The sequence below is a fragment of the Triticum urartu genome, chromosome 5 (assembly GCF_003073215.2).
Source record: "Triticum urartu cultivar G1812 chromosome 5, Tu2.1, whole genome shotgun sequence".
In the NCBI taxonomy this organism is placed as follows: domain Eukaryota; kingdom Viridiplantae; phylum Streptophyta; class Magnoliopsida; order Poales; family Poaceae; genus Triticum; species Triticum urartu.
In genome coordinates this window covers 580481591-580500685 of record NC_053026.1, presented here as the reverse complement: position 1 = coordinate 580500685, position 19095 = coordinate 580481591, and the positions used below count along the sequence as shown (strand labels likewise).

The 19095-nt window shown below is 46.2% G+C and overlaps 1 protein-coding gene across 1 annotated transcript; it reads right to left on the bottom strand.

Annotated features, from left to right (window-relative positions):
* Positions 1-840: 840 nt before the first annotated feature.
* LOC125507445 (phosphatidylglycerophosphate phosphatase PTPMT1-like) lies at positions 841-4298 on the bottom strand. The gene is made up of 6 exons (XM_048672022.1): positions 3768-4298; positions 3135-3257; positions 2435-2528; positions 2251-2333; positions 2075-2164; positions 841-936 (listed from the first exon to the last, which is right to left on the bottom strand). Exons 1-6 carry the CDS (start codon positions 4296-4298, stop codon positions 841-843), a joined length of 1017 nt encoding a protein of 338 aa, XP_048527979.1.
* Positions 4299-19095: the final 14797 nt, after the last annotated feature.

Sequence of the window (19095 nt, the reverse complement as noted above, 5' to 3'; positions counted from 1 at the left end):
CAAAACCTGACCTCCATCTCAGGCAACAAACTTCAACATTATGTTTCAAACAGCAAACCTGGTCTCCACAAAGCTGTCAGTAACCATTTACCAAGTGATCAGAACAAAGCAGAATGGCGCATTAAGCGAAACAAAACCTGATCTCCACTAAAGACAACGAACTTCAGTATGATGTCTCAAACAGCAAAAAACTGATCCCCACAGGGCACATTAATTGTCAGTAACCATTTCCCAAGTGATTAGAACAAACAGAATGGCGAATTAAATGAAACAACACCTGATCTCCACTGAAGGCAACGAACTTCAATATGATGTCTCAAACAGCAAAACCTGATCCCCGGAGCGCATTAATTGTCAGTAACCATTTCCCAAGTGATTAGAACAAAGCAGAATGGCGAATTAAACGAACCAAAACCTGATCACTACTGAAGGCAACTAACTTCCTTTTTTTTAATAAAAGAGGGGGGCTCCCTCCGATTTCATTAACGAAACCAACAGCATCCAACACTGCTAGGCTACTAACTTCCATATGATGTTCCAAACAGCAAAACCTGATCCACATAGAGCACATTGACTGTCAGTAACCATTTACCAAGTGATTAGAACAAAGCAGAATGGTGGACAGGTGGCAGACATTACAACTATGTTCAGAAGCCGTGGTGAATGGGAACCATTCGTGCCGAATCATATCAACCTCTCCTCCAGTCCTCCTAAGGACTTTCCGCGGGCTGCGGAAACTAATGCTGAATTATTCACACTTGTTGATCTGCAATATGAAAAAATGCACGTGGATCTGCAAATCAGGCCGATTCAGAAGAATGTTCTGCAGTTAGGTAATCTTCAAGCGCCCTGCAGCGTGTCGATGCCATCGTCATCAACATCCTGACTAACATCCTCACCAACATCCACCAGACTTGAGTTAAACTCCTTGACAGCCTGAGCAATGAAGAAATGAGAAAGTACATCAGATAAGAAATAAGCATCGACATAATTTTGAAAAGACCGGAATATGACAATAACAATATTCCCTTTGCTTTCATATATTGACACTCTTGATAAAAATATTTTCTCCAAATACTTGGAAGACTGCGACTAGCAATGCAAGCATTCAGACTTATTTTTTCGATCTAAAATCTGTTATAAATAGTCGTTGGATATTTTCTATCAAATGAATTTGTTGGAATGGAACTGTTGGACCTTGGGAGGACAGACTCAGTCGTTTCAGTGATTAAACTGGTGGTGAACTTGGATTGCTCGAATTCACTTCCAAGTGAGGAAAATACTAATGTTTGACTTTGATCTGGGAGTTGTCCCGTGATTTGACATAAACTCAGCTGAAGCTTTGATGTGCTATGTCTTTACTGTAGTTAGCAGAAGACCTTGACCTTGGTGCTTGCCCAGTTTGGTTGGTCAATGATGTTAATCTCTACCCCTAAAAGGTAAATAAATGGCTTGACAAATATTTGCAGGTGTAATCTAATTCTTCTCAATGTGGCAGGGGCAAGCCTTGATGAAGAACTAGCACCTTCAGCAATAGGAACCTCAAGTATTTCCATGTTCCAAGTGTATATCTAGTAGTACTGTATTATATATTGAGTTCCACTTTTAGAAAGTTTTCTGGGCACTATGATCATTATTTACCTATCAACTCTCTTTACTGAACTAAACCTCCAATAATCAGTAAAGAACGGCAACCTCAATGATCTTTTCACTTCTCTATTTCTAGTGAATGTGCTGATTTGTGAATGTGTGATGGAGGCCATGTGCTGATTGGTGGGAGCAGCGGTATAGTTGATCTCAGAGATAATGAACTGTAGCATTGCTTCAGAGTAACAAAGTCAAGTTTATAAAGTACAACTCCAGAGTTGAGTGTTGAGTGTTGTGTGCACATCCCAAGAAGAAAAAAGGTGAAGCCCCCTCTAGCTACATACGAGGGAGATTCTTGTTACGATTTAAGTAAAACATGGCTGACTAAAAGATCATATATGCACTGGTCAAAAACGCCATTTATATCAGAACAGAGGAAGTATCATTCATCTAGTACTGCAATTGCAAAAGAAGTCGGGTTACGTGCCTGCCATTGAGCTGCTGCCAATTTCACTCGAGTTCTTACGGACTTCGCACGAGCCAAAGCTGCTTCGGGAGTCATCTTCTTGTACTTAATCTGCAATTACAGAGGTAATAATATGACATGTGTAGAAAGGAAACAAGAAATCTAATGCACAACTAATTCAGGGCACATTGTCGTACCAAATAGCATAGAACTATGGTAGCGCTTCGTGCCCTTCCTGCCTTGCAGTGGACCAAAGTACTACCACCTTCTGTTGCATTTTCTGAAGAAGAAAAAAAAGGATATATATCAACTCTGGCTGCTTAAGTTCCATGCAAGTTTGTACAATGATGCATAACCATGGTAAAGCCTTAGCATACTTACTGTGGATGAAATCCAATGCTTTGTCGATTTTTTCTTTTGAAGGAGCATAGACGTAATCTGTAGTGGGAATCTCGAGGTGATCCATTCCATGAAGCTGAAAATATTTCAGAGCGATAAGAGAACTGAATACAACCTGGCAATCGATGAGCCAAATCTCATGTCAACATGCAAGGTCCATTTGTATGACTGGCATATTCATAGCCTAGTGTCTACAGCACTGTATAACAACCTTACTTTCTTGTTGAAACTACTTAATTCACCACAAACACCATTTTTCTTTCAGTTTCAGACACTACCTACCTGATCTTCTATGTGCACATGACTTGAATACTTTCAGAAGTCCATTTCGTGTTCTAACAATGATGAGTGTAGTAATTTAAAAAGATCGCTGCTATGAAAAAAGTGACTTGCTTCATACTCCGCTGTTCTGAGTAATTTGATTTCATCTTCAGAGAAACATGGCTTGTAGGACAGTGGATCAATCAAAATTACGTACCGACTAATCTTCTAAGGTAACGTGATACTATCATTATCAAATTTTCTTTTCAGTATTCTAGAAGAGATGGACTTCTCCCAGTAACTAAATCCAACACATTACAGAAGATGCACAGTACGGGAATATGTATTCTCACACTTGAAGGAACCTGTACTATACACAAGGCAAATATAGTGCTATAGATGAGAGTTCAAAAATGGTCACCTCATATGCACATTTTGGAACCAGAGTTTCGAACGGCTCGGTCAATGTGACGACCCCAGTTATTCCTAGTTCCTTCAACCGTGGCACATGACTGGGAAAAGGAACTGCCCCTATCCAAATATCCTGGATCCATACAGAATTAGAGGAAATTAGTCCAATGTATACAGATGAACAACATTCAGTATTCCTAATTTTTTTTATAGAGAATAGGCCTTTTGGCCCGGCTTTGATTTAAGGCAACCTCAAAGCTCAAACAGCAACACCCATACAACTGTAGGATGAATGGCGGATGGTGAAGATACAGTAATAGCAATGCATATATTCAACAAACCAAAGTGAATTAACTGAGCATGTCCAGGTGATGAATGCATTTGGCAAGGTACTGCTCAATGTCTTGGACCCAGATAAGTTCGAACGAAATTAACCGTAGCCATCTCGATGTAATTACTAGTGTAATTAGTAGCAGTGACGATTTCCGCGAAGGTACAGAGAATCTACCGTGCTCACTGCTTCAGTTCCGAAGACAGAAAAGTTCAGTTTTATGATCCGGTACCTTCCCTTGCTATTCTCTCGGAAAATTCTCCCCGTGAATGAAGAAGAAGAAGAAGAAGAAGAATTCAGAAGTGAACTGACCTTGTCGATGCGATCCCACCAATTAAACTCGGTCTCGATTAAACTGCGGCCGTAGTTGAGCATCACCGTCGGATAGAAGAGCGCCCTGGCGAATACCTCCACGAACGCACGCTTGACGACCTCGCCACCCGCCTCATGGTGCCCGTCAGGGACCGCGACCACCTCGCCGCCGACGCCCCTCTCCTCCTCCCGCTCGGAGGGGAGCGCCAGGGGCATCTCATCGGCGCCCCTCACCCCGCCCGGCTCGCCGCTGACGCCTATCACCCCGTCCTGCTCGCCGCTGGCGCAGCTGCCCCCCACCTCCTCCCACACCCACTCCCAACCGCAGGGCTCCACCTCGCCGCCGTCGACGCGGCTGACCCCTCCCTCCTCCCGCGCCCAGGGATCCGCCTCGCCGCTGCCGCTGCGGCCACGCCCCGCCCCCTCCACCTTCTCCCAGCTCTCGTCGGCCTCCCCCGACCGCGGCTCCGCTTCGACGGCCTCCCACCCCTCGAGCTCCTCCGAACCGTCATCCAGCTCCCGTATCTTCATCTCCGGCGCGCGATCCTCTCGTGGACGGAGCTCGATGGGCGAGGAGAACTCGAGCACGCAAGCGAATGGTGAGGAGAATTTCAAAACGAGGAGGGGCGAGGGAGGGAAGAAACGGGCGGCTTGGTGAATTCTGGGGGAGCGGTTGGTTAAGATTTTCCTTGGACAGCTGGAGCGGTTACGGTTACGGGATGGTCGTCGCATTTTATCTCGACCGTCCACATGCCCGGAAGCGGCTGCGATGCGAGGAGGCCCCACCGTAGCCGTCTGATCAAGAGAACAGAAGGGTGTGTTTGTTATCGCTCAGTCAAAAAAATATAGCCATAAATGACTAGAATCCCTGTGTTTTTCTGTAAATTCAGTTTAAGTGTTGATTACATCGTTAGGGCATTTGTAACCCATGTCATAAAAAATAGAGTAAACCTTAGTGGAGTATATGTACTCCACTAAGTTTTGGCCAGACCTAGCCGATCCCCTACATATAACGGAGTAAACTTAGATTTGACTCATATATTTCGTCGAACATTTGCTATGCACCTCCACGGCGAGTGGCAACCATGGTGACCACGCCGACGGCGAGCGGCAGCAACATGCATCGGCGGCGGCAAGCAGCAGTAGTAGCAGCACGCAACGGGGAGGAGCGGCGGCAAGCAGCAGCAGTAACAACACGCATCGGGGAGGAGCGGCGGCAATCAATAGCAGTATCATCACACGGCGGGGAGGAGCAGCATGCACCGGCGGCAAGCAGCAGCAACAAGCACCGGCGGCGGTGAACAGCAGCAGCAGCACGCAACGGGGAGGAGTAGCAATAGCAACAGCAGCACGCACCAACGGCGGAGAGCAGCATCAGCAACAGCACACACCGGCAGCGACGAGCAGCAGCAGCAGCAGCATTTAGTGGCCGTACCAGTAGTAGTACGGGCAGGGGTCACTGGCGAGGCCATGGGTGTTGTGTAACGTAGTAATTTCAAAAAAAATCCTACGCACACGCAAGATCATGGTGATGCATCGCAACGAGAGGGGAGAGTGTAGTCTACGTACCCTCGTAGACCGTAAGCGGAAGCGTTACGACAACGCGGTTGATGTAGTCGTACGTCTTCACGATCGACCGATCCTCAGTACCGAACGTACGACACCTTCGCGTTCAGCACACGTTCAGCTCGGTGACGTCTCGCGAACTCACGATCCAGTAGAGCTTCGGGGAAGAGTTTCGTCAGCACGACGGCGTGGAGACAGTGTTGATGAAGTTACCGACGCAGGGCTTTGCCTAAGCACCGCTACGATATGACCGAGGTGGATTGTGGTGGAGGGGGGCACCACACACGGCTAAAAAGATCAATGATCAACTTGTGTTGTCTAGGGTGCCCCCCTGCCCCCGTATATAAAGGAGCAAGGAGGAGTGTCGGTGTCAAAACCGGCGGATCTCGGGTAGGGGGTCCCGAACTGTGTGTCAAGGCCGGATGGTAACAGGAGACAAGGGACACGATGTTTTTACCCAGGTTTGGGCCCTCTCGATGGAGGTAATACCCTACTCCTACTTGATTAATATTGATGATATGGGTAGTACAAGAGTAGATCTACCACGAGATCAAGGAGGCTAAACCCTAGAAGCTAGCCTATGGTATGATTGTTGTATCTATTGTCCCTCTATCGACTAGCCTGGCCTCGGTTTATATAATGCACCGGAGGCCTAGGATAACAAGAGTCCTAGCCGAATATGCCGGTGGGGAGAAGTCCTTGTCTTGATCGCCAAGTCTTGTGGAATCTTCCTTGTATGCGGTAGCCGTCCGAACTGGCCCATGAGTATACGGCCACGGGGGTCCTCGGCCCAATCTAATAGATCGGGAGACGACGTGGTGAGTACCCCCTAGTCCAGGACACCGTCAGTAGCCCCCTGAACCGGTCTTTAAGTTAGGGACGCTCCTCGATTCTTCCGAACTGTTCTTCATCTTCGGTTGCCGGTCTTGAAAACTGATTCAACAAATCTTCTTTATCTTCGATCTTGAGGATCGCCGAAATGCATTCGACGAGTTCACACGTCGGGTATCCGAGGAGACCCTTTAAGTTTCCGGCCTTTATCAATGCCTTGTTTATTTTTATGCCACACCTCGGGTTTGAAGTTGTTCCCGGGAGGCAGGGTCCTCTTGCGTCCGAGCTCCAACGCCGGACTGCATTCGAGGTATCTTTTGCAGCCGAGCACCAACGCCGGGCCGCTTCCCAGCTCTAGCGCCGGAATGTATCCGAGCTCCAACGCCGGACTATGTACCCGAGCTCCAACGCCGGACTATATATCCGAGCTCCAACGCTGAAATATATCCGAGCTCCAACGCCGGACTGTGTCCAGGCTCCAATGCCGTACTATATCCGAGGTGTCATATCACCTTGGTTCAAAAAAGTTGAAGGAGTTTAGCCGAGCTTAATGCCGGAAATGCCCTCTATGGAGCCAGCCACTAGCGCCCGAGCTTTATGCCGGACTGCTTCCGAGGTGGTGCGCGACCCCGACTATGGGCCGATTTTTTGTCAATATTTTTTATTGGTACAATTTATTCTCTGCCGAGATATATAGCCAGTAGCCCTCAAGGTGTGTATCGGTCTAAAACCCGAGATGCACATGAAGGATGACGTAAGATCGCTGATCCCGGTAGCCGCTGAGACTCAGGTTGATTTGCAAAATCGGCCTGAGAATCAAGTCCTAACTCGGCAGAATACTTCGGGACACTAAAAGTGGCGTGCTCAGTCCTCGAGACTCAGGTTGGGTGCAGCCGACCAACCTGAGGATCAAAATCTCCTCGGAAACTATATTGCACATAAAATTTTCTGCATTGGACAAGCAATGCAGTAGCCCCCTGAGACACTGGTCGGGTGGCAACACCAGATCAGGGGATCGATGTGCCCCTTTAATATTTGTAAATAATAAGCCCGAAACCCAGTAGCCCCCGAGCCTTAATGCGGGCACGGGTGGCCGAATTAAGGATCAATATCCATAGTAAAATCACAAATTATGTGTAATGACTCTATGTATCCAAGTACTTTACGTCATTAATGCTCGGATCCGCATTGTACAAAACTTTGTTGACCGACCATCGGCTTCCACCTCCTCGGCCAGTAGCCGAGGAGTGTTTGTCCTACTTTATAAAGCCTTTATGAGAGCAAAGATTTACAACAAACAAGGCAATTTGGCTATACGGTTTTATAAACAAAGGTACGCAGAGAGATATGTTATATTACTGTTTAACAGAAGAAATGTCTTCCAAAGAAAATAGTCCCGCTAACGGTTCCTTTCTTTGGATTGTCATGCTAAGCGTGATCATTAAACCTCAGCTCTAATGTAAGAGCAAAATACTGAGGATTTAGTTTGGGAGGCCAGTTAATAGCCCCCGGTAGTGTTCGGCGACAGTCAGGGTCAAGCCATAAACACTTCGGCCAATGTAATGAATGGCCCATCATTTAACATAGTCATCGGATCGTTGACCAGTTTACGCCTATTGTGAAAGTCAGTTTTCGGCTTTCTCCACTGAGGTGCTTAACCATGTGAGCTGGAAGCACAATCGCAGTGGTTCTCCCTTTGCACGCCTAGCCGAACAAAACGGAACGCAGGAAGCAAGTGCAGGAGCCGGGCAACCCAACTATTAACCGAAGACACAATTCGAAACCGATGCATATATAGCAATATCTGAGAATGTTTTTGTCGAATCCCTAAAGGTGTCCGGCTTTGCACTGCGAGACTAATGCTGGAAAAGCACAAATAGTTTAAAAGTGCCAAAAAGCTTGGAAAACCAAGAAACATCAGTGAAAACATGACGTCTGAACAATATCAAGTGTTCGGTGCCAATCCGAAAGTTGGTCTTAGAAAAAAGAAGTGCTTCTGTCGTGCTTTAACATGATATATCCTATCTCGAGATTTCGAGCGGGTCAGCCTATGGCTTCAACCTCCTATCCCGAGGGCGGAGTACTTCTCATCAGGCCAGTTTAGCAAACTAAACTCTAGCGGCTTTGAGAGAGAAATTAGGCTCCCCGGCTAGTGACCGCACACTCGTGTCAAAAAAAGGAGTGATAAATAATAATAATAAAACTTTGCAACGACTAAGAAGAAGAACACTTACTATAAAGCGGCTCAAATAAACTTAAGAGCCCCCAAGTGACTTGGGTAGAAGAATGATTGCATGTACCGAAGTACTTATATCATATCTATGTTCAACCGAACTTTAAACGCGTCTTAACCGACCGTCAGCTTCTCCCTCTTCGATCAAGGACCAAAAAGTGTTATGTACTCCATCGGTCGAGAATATCGACGGTGTTTCCAATAACCAGGCAATCAGACCATAAGGCTGTAACAGACAAAGCGCGCTCAGGGAACTTATGTTATATTACCGTGAAGTGTAAGAAGCATCTTTGAAGAAAATAGTACCCCCACCGATACCTTTCTTCGGTGCTCATTGTTATTATGAGACTTGTGCAATAGATTTTTTGTACTCATGAGTTTCATTGTGTGCCGACCATCATTGAAAACTATAAGAGCGCTAGCTTTCGGCTTCACCCAGTCTGAGGTCCGGCTCGGGCGACCCGATCGTGACAATCGCAGAGGTGCTCCCTTTACTCCCTAGCCGAACAATCGGGAACGTAGGGGTAAACACAGGAGCGAGGCAACCCAGCTTGCAAATCGCTTAAGTCAATATGGTGCATATTGTGACGTAATACACGAACAAGGAACGAAGCCGTACAAGTATAATCATATGCAAGAGGAAAAGCTTCATGAAGGAAGCCCCCAAATGAATTGGGTATTTGAATTTATGCGTCACAAACAAAGTTTGGACAAGGAAATTTTTTACAAGCAACTTTTTTCCAAAAAAGTATAATGCTTGGTCGAGCCGAACACAAGTTAAAAATTTAAAACTTTGAGCATGAAGGCAACTTAGCTGGTTAATGTGTTCGGTATTGATGACGCGGTCCGAGCTTGATGCGGGACAAGGTGCCATTCCCCAAGCCGGTCCCGAGGTGGCGGAGCGAAGAGCTCGGCACTCCAAAGTGGTGACATAGCACGGTCAATGCAGGCCGGCAGAGTGATGCCGAAGTCCTTGGCATGGGGTAATGAAGTGTTGACGAAGCCCCCCGTCCAGCCGAGGTGACGCCAAAGGGTATAGTCCGGCTGGATCATTTTCCTGTGCCACATAAAATAGTGCAAACCGGAGATAATAGTAATAATAATAAAAAATCGTTGCATAATCAATAATTTATGCAAAGTGAGTAATAAAAGAAATATGGCCTGGCGCCGAAGTCAATGTCGACGCAGGGCGTCGGCGTGATGCGGTAAGGGCGTGGCAAAGTCTGAATTCACAGGTCGATCCAAGTTCCGGATGCGGCATTCGCCGGACTATGTACGGAGACTGACCGGACCACCATGCGACCTCGTTAATGCGGCCACTATTTGATAGACCTGTGCACATATGATGGACAAACCAGAGTAATAACTCCTTGGGAAAAATTGAACCCAAACAAGCAAAAAATACTAGGATTAATAGCACCTGGTTTATTTGTTGTAGCAATCCGAAGGAAGGTGATTTCCAAAATTGGGACTCGATCTGCACACCCGTTACCAGAGTAGGTTGATGAAGAGATGATGAAGCCCCCGGTCCAGCCGAGATATCGAAGTAGGTCGACGTGATGGACACCGGCTCGGAGGAGCAATAGTGCGGCCCTGCCGATGCAGGTCGTGATGTGGTCAATGCCGGCTTGATGAAGTGACCGTGCGGCGATGCCGGTGTGCCCACTCCGTGTAACCCGTGGGGCGGCGATGTTGGTGATGATTTATTCTTTGCGATGCCGAACTGTTGTTCAGCTTGCCGAGGTGATGATCCGAAGAAGTTGAGCTCGGCTCAACAAAGTGACGACGTGTCTAGCGCAGGTTGGCAGCCGTGGAGCAATGTTGCTGGACTGGTTTGACACCAGCATGATGTTGAAGATCATGTTCAAAAGATTTTAGTGGGATGTGTTCGGGAACAAAACACAATACCCCATACAAAGCTTCCTTCAAAAAGGATGTCCGAAATCCCGTTCATAAAAAAGACGAACTCGGGTCGGATTCGTTTTCGCGCAGAAAACAGATCCGAAAAGTGATGCACTAATCGGAAGGTTCCCGAAGTTTGGACGGTCGGATCGAGCTGAAATTTGGAGGGCTGGTAGATATAGGAATTCCACAGCCGATCAACGGTTGGATCTTGCAAATTACATCCGAGCTAGAAGCTGGACACCACGCCCTAAACTCGTCCGGATTCCCGTCCAGATTTGATAGGGCTCCGGTATATCGCGGATTTCCAGAGATTCCTCCATTGGAACTCGACGAAATTTTCCAGGGTTGTTATAGACTCAATTCCGCACAATTCCACGAAAGCAATCGTCAAAGCGATACTCGAGGAGGTGGTGGCGGCAGATACGAGTTCGCTGTCCAAAAAAACAGCACGGTCGCTTGAGGGCAATGTTGACGTTGAGCCCCCGAGCTCCATAGATGATTCCTCCGTGATCTTGATAGAGATCGGAGTTGATGTTTGATGAAGGCCCTCGTCCGAACATGGTGATCCGAACACGGGGCGCAATTCTTGGTCGAACCAAGGTGACCAGTCGAGTTGGTGACGAAGATGCCAAAGTCGCAGTTGATCTGCAGGCGAGCCATCGATCCTTTTGTCGATCACACAGCGAAACTCTCAATGAAAGCACCAATGTCGGTGTCAAAACCGGCGGATCTCGGGTAGGGGGTCCCGAACTGTGCGTCAAGGCCGGATGGTAACAGGAGACAATGGACACGATGTTTTTACCCAGGTTCGGGCCCTCTCGATGGAGGTAATACCCTACTCCTGCTTGATTAATATTGATGATATGGGTAGTACAAGAGTAGATCTACCACGAGATCAAGGAGGCTAAACCCTAGAAGCTAGCCTATGGTATGATTGTTGTATCTATTGTCCCTCTATCGACTAGCCTGGCCTCGGTTTATATAATGCACCGGAGGCCTAGGATAACAAGAGTCCTAGCCGAATACGCCGGTGGGGAGAAGTCCTTGTCTTGATCGCCAAGTCTTGTGGAATCTTCCTTGTATGCGGTAGCCGTCCGAACTGGCCCATGAGTATACGGCCACGGGGGTCCTCAGCCCAATCTAATAGATCGGGAGACGACGTGGTGAGTACCTCCTAGTCCAGGACACCGTCAAGGAGGCCGGCCGGCCCTTGCAGGGCGCGCCAGGAGGAGGAGTCCTCCTCCTAGTAGGAGTAGGACTCCCCTTTCCTGTAGGACTCCCCTTTCCTACTCCTACTAGAAGGGGGAAAGGAAGGAAGAGAGGGAGAAGGAAAGGGGGGCGCCGCCCCCCTTCCCTAGTCCAATTCAGACCAGAGGGGAGGGGCGCGGCCTGCCCTGGCCGGCCCTCTCTCTCTCTCCACTAAGGCCCATGTGGCCCATTACTTCTCCCGTGGGGGTTCCGGTAACTCTCGGGCACTCCGGTTTTCTCCGAAATCACCCGAAACACTTCCGGTATCGAATATAGTCATCCAATATATCAATCTTTATGTCTCAACCATTTTGAGACTCCTCGTCATGTCCGTGATCACATCCGGGACTCCGAACTACCTTCGGTACATCAAATCACATAAACTCATAATACCGATCGTCACAGAACTTTAAGCGTGCGGACCCTACGGGTTCGAGAACTATGTAGACATGACTGAGACATGTCTCTGGTCAATAACCAATAGCGGAACCGGGATGCTCATATTGGTTCCTACATATTCTACGAAGATCTTTATCGGTCAAACCGCATAACAACATACGTTGTTCCCTTTGTCATCGGTATGTTACTTGCCCGAGATTCGATCATCAGTATCTCAATACCTAGCTCAATCTCATTACCGGCAAGTTTCTTTACTCGTTCCATAATGCATCATCCCGCAACTAACTCATTAGTTGCACTGCTTGCAAGGTTTATAGTGGTGTGCATTACCGAGAGGGCCCAGAGATACCTCTCCGACAATCGGAGTGACAAATCCTAATCTCAATCTATACCAACTCAACAAGTACCATTGGAGACACCTATAGAGCACCTTTATAATCACCCAGTTACGTTGTGACGTTTTGTAGCACACAAAGTGTTCCTCCATTAATCGGGAGTTGCATAATCTCATAGTCATAGGAACATGTATAAGTCATGAAGAAAGCAATAGCGTAAACTAAAACGATCAAGTGCTAAGCTAACAGAATGGATCAAGTCAATCACATCATTCTCCTAATGATGATCCCGTTTATCAAATGACAACTCATGTCTATGGTTAGGAAACATAACCATCTTTGATCAACGAGCTAGTCAAGTAGAGGCATACTAGTGACACTCTGTTTGTCTATGTATTCACACGTGTATTATGTTTCCGGTTAATACAATTCTAGCATGAATAATAAACATTTATCATGAAATAATGAAATAAATAATAACTTTATTATTGCCTCTAAGGCAAATTTCCTTCAGTCTCCCACTTGCACTATAGTAAATAATCTAGATTACACAGTAATGATTCTAACACCCATGGAGCCTTGGTGCTGATCATGTTTTGCTCGTGAGAGAGGCTTAGTCAATGGGTCTGCAATATTCAGATCCGTATGTATCTTGCAAATCTCTATGTCTCCCACCTGGACTTGATCGCGGAATGAATTGAAGCGTCTCTTGATGTCTTTGGTTCTCTTGTGAAATCTAGATTCCTTTGCCAAGGCAATTGCACCAGTATTGTCACAAAAGATTTTCATTGGACCCAATGCACTAGGTATGACTCCTAGATCGGATATGAAATCCTTCATCCAGACTCCTTCATTTGCTGCTTCCGAAGCAGCTATGTACTCTGCTTCACACATAGATCCCGCCACGACGCTTTGTTTAGAACTGCTCCAACTGACAGCTCCACCGTTCAATATAAACACGTATCCGGTTTGCGATTTAGAATCGTCTGGATCAGTGTCAAAGCTTGCATCGACGTAACCATTTACGACGAGCTCTTTGTCACCTCCATAAATGAGAAACATATCCTTAGTCCTTTTTAGGTATTTCAGGATGTTCTTGACCGCTGTCCAGTGATCCACTCCTGGATTACTTTAGTACCTTCCTACTAAACTAATAGCAAGGCACACATCAGGTCTGGTACACAGCATTGCATACATGATAGAGCCTATGGCTGAAGCATAGGGAACACTTTTCATTTTCTCTCTATCTTCTGAAGTGGTCGGGCATTGAGTCCTACTCAACTTCACACCTTGTAACACAGGAAAGAACCCTTTCTTAGCTTGATCCATTTTGAACTTCTTCAAAACTTTATTAAGGTGTGTGCTTTGTGAAAGTCCAATTAAGCATCTTGATCTATCTCTATAGATCTTGATGCCCAATATATAAGCAGCTTCACCGAGGTCTTTCATTGAAAAACTCTTATTCAAGTATCCTTTTATGCTATCCAAAAATTCTATATCATTTCCAATCAACAATATGTCATCCACATATAATATTAGAAATGCTACATAGGTCCCACTCACTTTCTTGTAAATACAGGCTTCTCCAAAAGTCTGTATAAAACCATATGCTTTGATCACACTATCAAAATGTTTATTCCAACTCTGAGAGGCTTGCACCAGTCCATAAATGGATCGCTGGAGCTTGCACACTTTATTAGGACGCTTTGGATCGATAAAACCTTCAGGTTGCAGCATATACAACTCTTCTTCCAGAAATCCATTCAGGAATGCAGTCTTCACATCCATTTGCCAAATTTCATAATCATAAAATGCGGCAATTGCTAACATGATTCGGACGGACTTAAGCATCACTACGGGTGAGAAGGTCTTATCGTAGTCAACTCCTTGAACTTGTTGAAAACCTTTTGCAACAAGTCGAGCTTTGTAGACTGTAACGTTACCGTCAGCGTTAGTCTTCTTCTTGAAGATCCATTTATTCTCGATGGCTTGCCGATCATCGGGCAAGTCAACCAAAGTCCACACTTTGTTCTCATACATGGATCCCATCTCAGATTTCATGGCCTCAAGCCTTTTTATGGAATCTGCGCTCATCATCGCTTCCTCATAGTTCGTAAATTCGTCGTGGTCAAGTAACATGACCTCTAGAACAAGATTACCGTACCACTCTGGTGCGGATCTTACTCTGGATGACCTACGAGGTTCGGTAGTAACTTGATCTGAAGTTTAATGATCATCATCATTGGCTTCCTCACTAATTGGTGTAGGTGTCACAGGAACCGGTTTCTGTGATGGACTACTTTCCAATAAGGGAGCAGGTACAGTTACCTTATCAAGTTCTACTTTCCTCCCACTCACTTCTTTCGAGAGAAACTCCCTCTCTAGAAAGGATCCATTCTTAGCAACAAATGTCTTGCCTTCGGATCTGTGATAGGAGGTGTACCCAATAGTCTCCTTTGGATATCCTATGAAGACACATTTCTCCGATTTAGGTTCGAGCTTATCAGGTTGAATCTTTTTCACATAAGCATCGCAGCCCCAAACTTTAAGAAACAACAACTTTTGTTTCTTGCCAAACCATAATTCATAAGGCGTCGTCTCAACGGATTTAGATGGTGCCCTATTTAACGTGAATGCAGTTGTCTCTAAAGCATAACCCCAAAATGATAGCGGTAAATCAGTAAGAGACATCATAGATCGCACCATATCTAGTACGATTACAACGTTCGGACACACCATTACTGTCGTGGGTTTGTCACGGCAGATGTCCTTGTTAAAGGACTTAGTCGTGGAGCCCTCGCTACGGGTTAGCTTTAAGGGGTTAAACCGGACAAGGGGACACGGGGAATTTTATACTAGTTCGGCCCCTTCGAGGAAGGTAAAAGCCTACGTCTAGTTGTGATTGGTATTGCTAGGGTTTCGAAGGCCAGGGAGAGAATCCGCTTTGTCTGGCTCTTGAGTTGTTGTCTGTTGTCCTAAACCGCTGCCGGGTCATCCCCTTATATACATAGGCGGCGCCCGTCGGTTTATAGAGTCCCGAGACCGGCTCATAAACGTGTTCGGTTTGGTCTCCACTCTTTCTATCTTACAATAAAAGTTTCATACAAATGTCGGTTCACGGCTACGGGCCTTAAACAGGTTCTGGGCCCTGGACCTTTCCTCTTCTGTCTATATGGGCTTCAAGCATAATCAACTACGGATGAAGTTAACCCGGCCTTTCCTGGCCGGTTTACGCCCAGTAGTAATATCCCCAACATTAGGCCCCAGATTGATTTGAATAGGTTCATGTCAATCCTTAGAAAAAACTTCGTCTTCAACATCTTCTCATAATTTAGTAAACCACCGTGACATCATCTTCTCGGATCATGCTAAACCGTCGTGACGTCATCTATTTAAAAACTGTGTATGACACATCTTCATTAATGGGTATCCGACAATCGAGGCGACAGCTCCGCCTCACTTCCAAATTTCTGGCCCCTTGATTTTCGCGCCTGACACTTATCCCTTGCCTTTATAAATAGGACCGAGGGGTCATTTTCACCTTTTCCCCCTCGTGCCTCTTCGCGTCGTCTTCCTTGCGCTGCTCAGCCTCTGGAGCTCCGCCGCCGCCGTCGACCGTCGCCTCTGCTCCGACCCTGGCCGCTGCATCACCTTGAACGCACCAGAATACTACGGCGCCTTTCCGCTTCCTCACCAGCTCCGGTAAGTTCTCTGCTTTTTTCGCCATAGATCTGTTCTAGGGTTGCGACATTCTTCGCAGTTCTTCTGAAGTTCATCAGTGCTTCAGTGCTGTTCTTCCCTGTTCTGCCTTTAGTCTATAGATGGACACTTCGTGCTTGACGTATCCCTTGCCGTAGCTAACCTACCATTGTCATCACAAACCCTTATGCGCAAAGAACTGATCTAGTCCTTCATAAATCGCTTCGGTTCTGCACCCCTTCTAGATCCAATTATTTTTGCTTTTCTGTCTTATCTTAGATCCAAAAAATTTATATGTCACTATGAGATCTGTTTCTATGTCCCTGTGAGATCTGCTTCTCCTTGCACCAATATAGGCGGTTTAACCTTGTATAAGCAGTCTATGCCATTAGCCCTCTGATAAACCGGAGGAGCATTTTACCTTCATAATTATGCTCCGGTTTAACAGTGTCTGAATAATCCTGTGCTAGTATCACCTTTTTCTCTTATTGCATTACTCTCCGGTTTATACCATTTTACATATCAGTATGTTTCTTACTCCCTTATCTCTTGCATATAATCATGCGTAATTTATAAACCGGCCTTTCATTTTCAGCTTGTTTGCTTCGCAATGGCCAAGAAATTCACTGCCTGCAACTGGGCTCATTCCCGGGTTACTGAGACTCAGTTGAATGAGATGGTTAGCATCGGCTCCCTGCCTAAGAAAACTGAGATCAAATGGTGAGCTCTAGGAACAGAAAATCCTCCAACCCCAAGGCAGGGCGAGGTGGTGGTCTTTGTTGACCATGTAGGCCGTGGCTTCAAACCGCCAGGGTTAAAGTTTTATCGAGATGTGCTTGCCAGCTTCCAACTTCATCCACAAGATATTGGTCCCAACTCGGTTTCCAACTTATGCAACTTCCAGGTCTTCTGTGAAGTAAACTTACAAGAAGAACCAACTGCAGAACTGTTCCGGGATTTCTTTCACTTAAACCGGCGCACAGAGTTTGTAAATGGCCCGAACACAGAACTTGGTGGTGTCTTGATTCAAAAGTGGAAAGAAGTTGAATTTCCTCATGCCAAACATCATAGCCACCCAAAGGTATGGAACCAAACATGGTTTTATTGCAGAGACACTTCCCCTGAAGACGAAAATCCCCTCCCCGGCTTTCGTGATCACAGACTATCCAATACTCACCCCATGCCTCAACGCCTGAGCTCTTCAGAAAGGGCGAAATACGCTCCTCAACTCGCCAAACTCCGGGCCTTTATGGCAAACGGTTTAACAGACATGGGCTTTGTGCGTTGTTGGATATCCTGGAGTATCTAGCCGCTAAGCCGGCGTCCCGGTTTAATGTGCGAATATACCGGTGAGGTTGACGACCCTCAACGCCATTGCAACATCCAATTATCTGAGGAAGAAGTCACTGAAGGTGTAAAGAAGATTCTGAATGAGTCGGAACTGATCTGTAGTCAAACCGGTCTGAGTCCCTTCTATGCCAAGAACAAACCGCCTGCTGTATGCATTACACTTCCTCTTCATCTCTAATATCTTTAACCTATACAACCTGTAACCCTTCTTCTTTATATATAGGATGATGACCCCTTCTGGAAACGGAAATCCATAGAGAAATCGGCAAAGCCGACTGGAGACAAAGCGGTCAAGCCATCTCGCCCAAAGACCAAAGCCGTAAAACGGACGTCAAAACAGAAAACGGCTGACCAGATTAATATGGAGCTTGATGATGATACTGATGATACAGAAGTTGAGGTAGAACTTGACTCACTTGGCTCTCTTTTCATGCATCTCATTAACAATGATCTTCCTCAGGAGGACGCAGAAGCTAGTCAAGCTGATGACGTAGAGGTAATTACCCTTTCCTCCGGTTCAGACTCTATGCCAACACAAAAAACTCGCCAAGCAGTCCGAAAAGTAAGCTTTTCTCATACTCTTGCTCACTTGGATCCAACATTTATTTTGAAGACTCGACAACATGAAGCTTGCCGGACAACCCGGCACAGTGGCCAACAGGTCACTTCAGCCGGTTTACCTGACACTCCGGTTCGGAAGCGCCGGTCTGAGGTCTCTCCTACTTCTGACCACTCTTACCCCAAGGCAGGTTATTTCAGACAGCCTCTTAATCCGTCCGATTCAAATTATCAGGTGACACCTCCTTCATCTTCTGGTGAATCGACAGCAACTCAACTCCCCCTTTGAAAACTTTGGCCGGGTGAGTTGTAAAAACCTTTCCTTTCAATGCGCCATAAATCCTTTGAATAGGATGTTAATCCTCTTTTATTCTATTTGCAGGGCCAAAGCCAGACCCAGCAAGAAAGCTCGGGTCACTAATCCGTCAGAAGACCCTGCCGCTGAAGAAGAAGAACCAAGAGGTGAACCGGAACATACTGGTGAACCGGAAGGTCCCCATCCTGAAGCTACTTTTGATGATCCACCCCTTGAAGGCCAACATACCGACGAACCAACAGATGCTGAGCCTGCCGCACCCGATACTGAACCGGCAGAGCCAAACCGGGCTAGTCCGGTGAAAGACACTAGAATTCCAGCATCATCCACCAAAAATCCTGAAGGCCAAGGTGATGATGTTATTATTACTGGAATAGGCCACAACTCCCCTGGCCATCCCGTCATTTTAGCTCAACACAGTGCCAAAGAAGAGAAAGCTGCCCGTGATAAAGGTAAATGGAGCAGCGACTTATCAAACTATGCTCATCTTAACGCTAATGAGCTTCATTCTGGCTTCTTGAATAGTCTGCACTCAAACCGGGATTATGAAGCCGGTTTGGTGAACTTAATGAAAGAGCGATATGAGGTAAATTCCTCTCCCTTTGCATATTGATTTATAGCTGAAACACTATCCCAAGTAGCCCCCAAGGGCCATTTTATGATTGTTAATCCAAACCGGATCTTTGTAATACTTTAAGCATCTCATCATTGATCCTTGCAATGGCAGGTCGCTAATAATAGATAAGACTCATCTTGAAAAAATTAGATAACTTTCTACAACATAGCCCCCAAAGGCCGGTTTAACTTGCCAAAATAATCCGGTTTTTAATCCACACATCCGTTTTTAGAACAGACGCACATTAGCCCCCAAGTGTCAAGGATAATGCT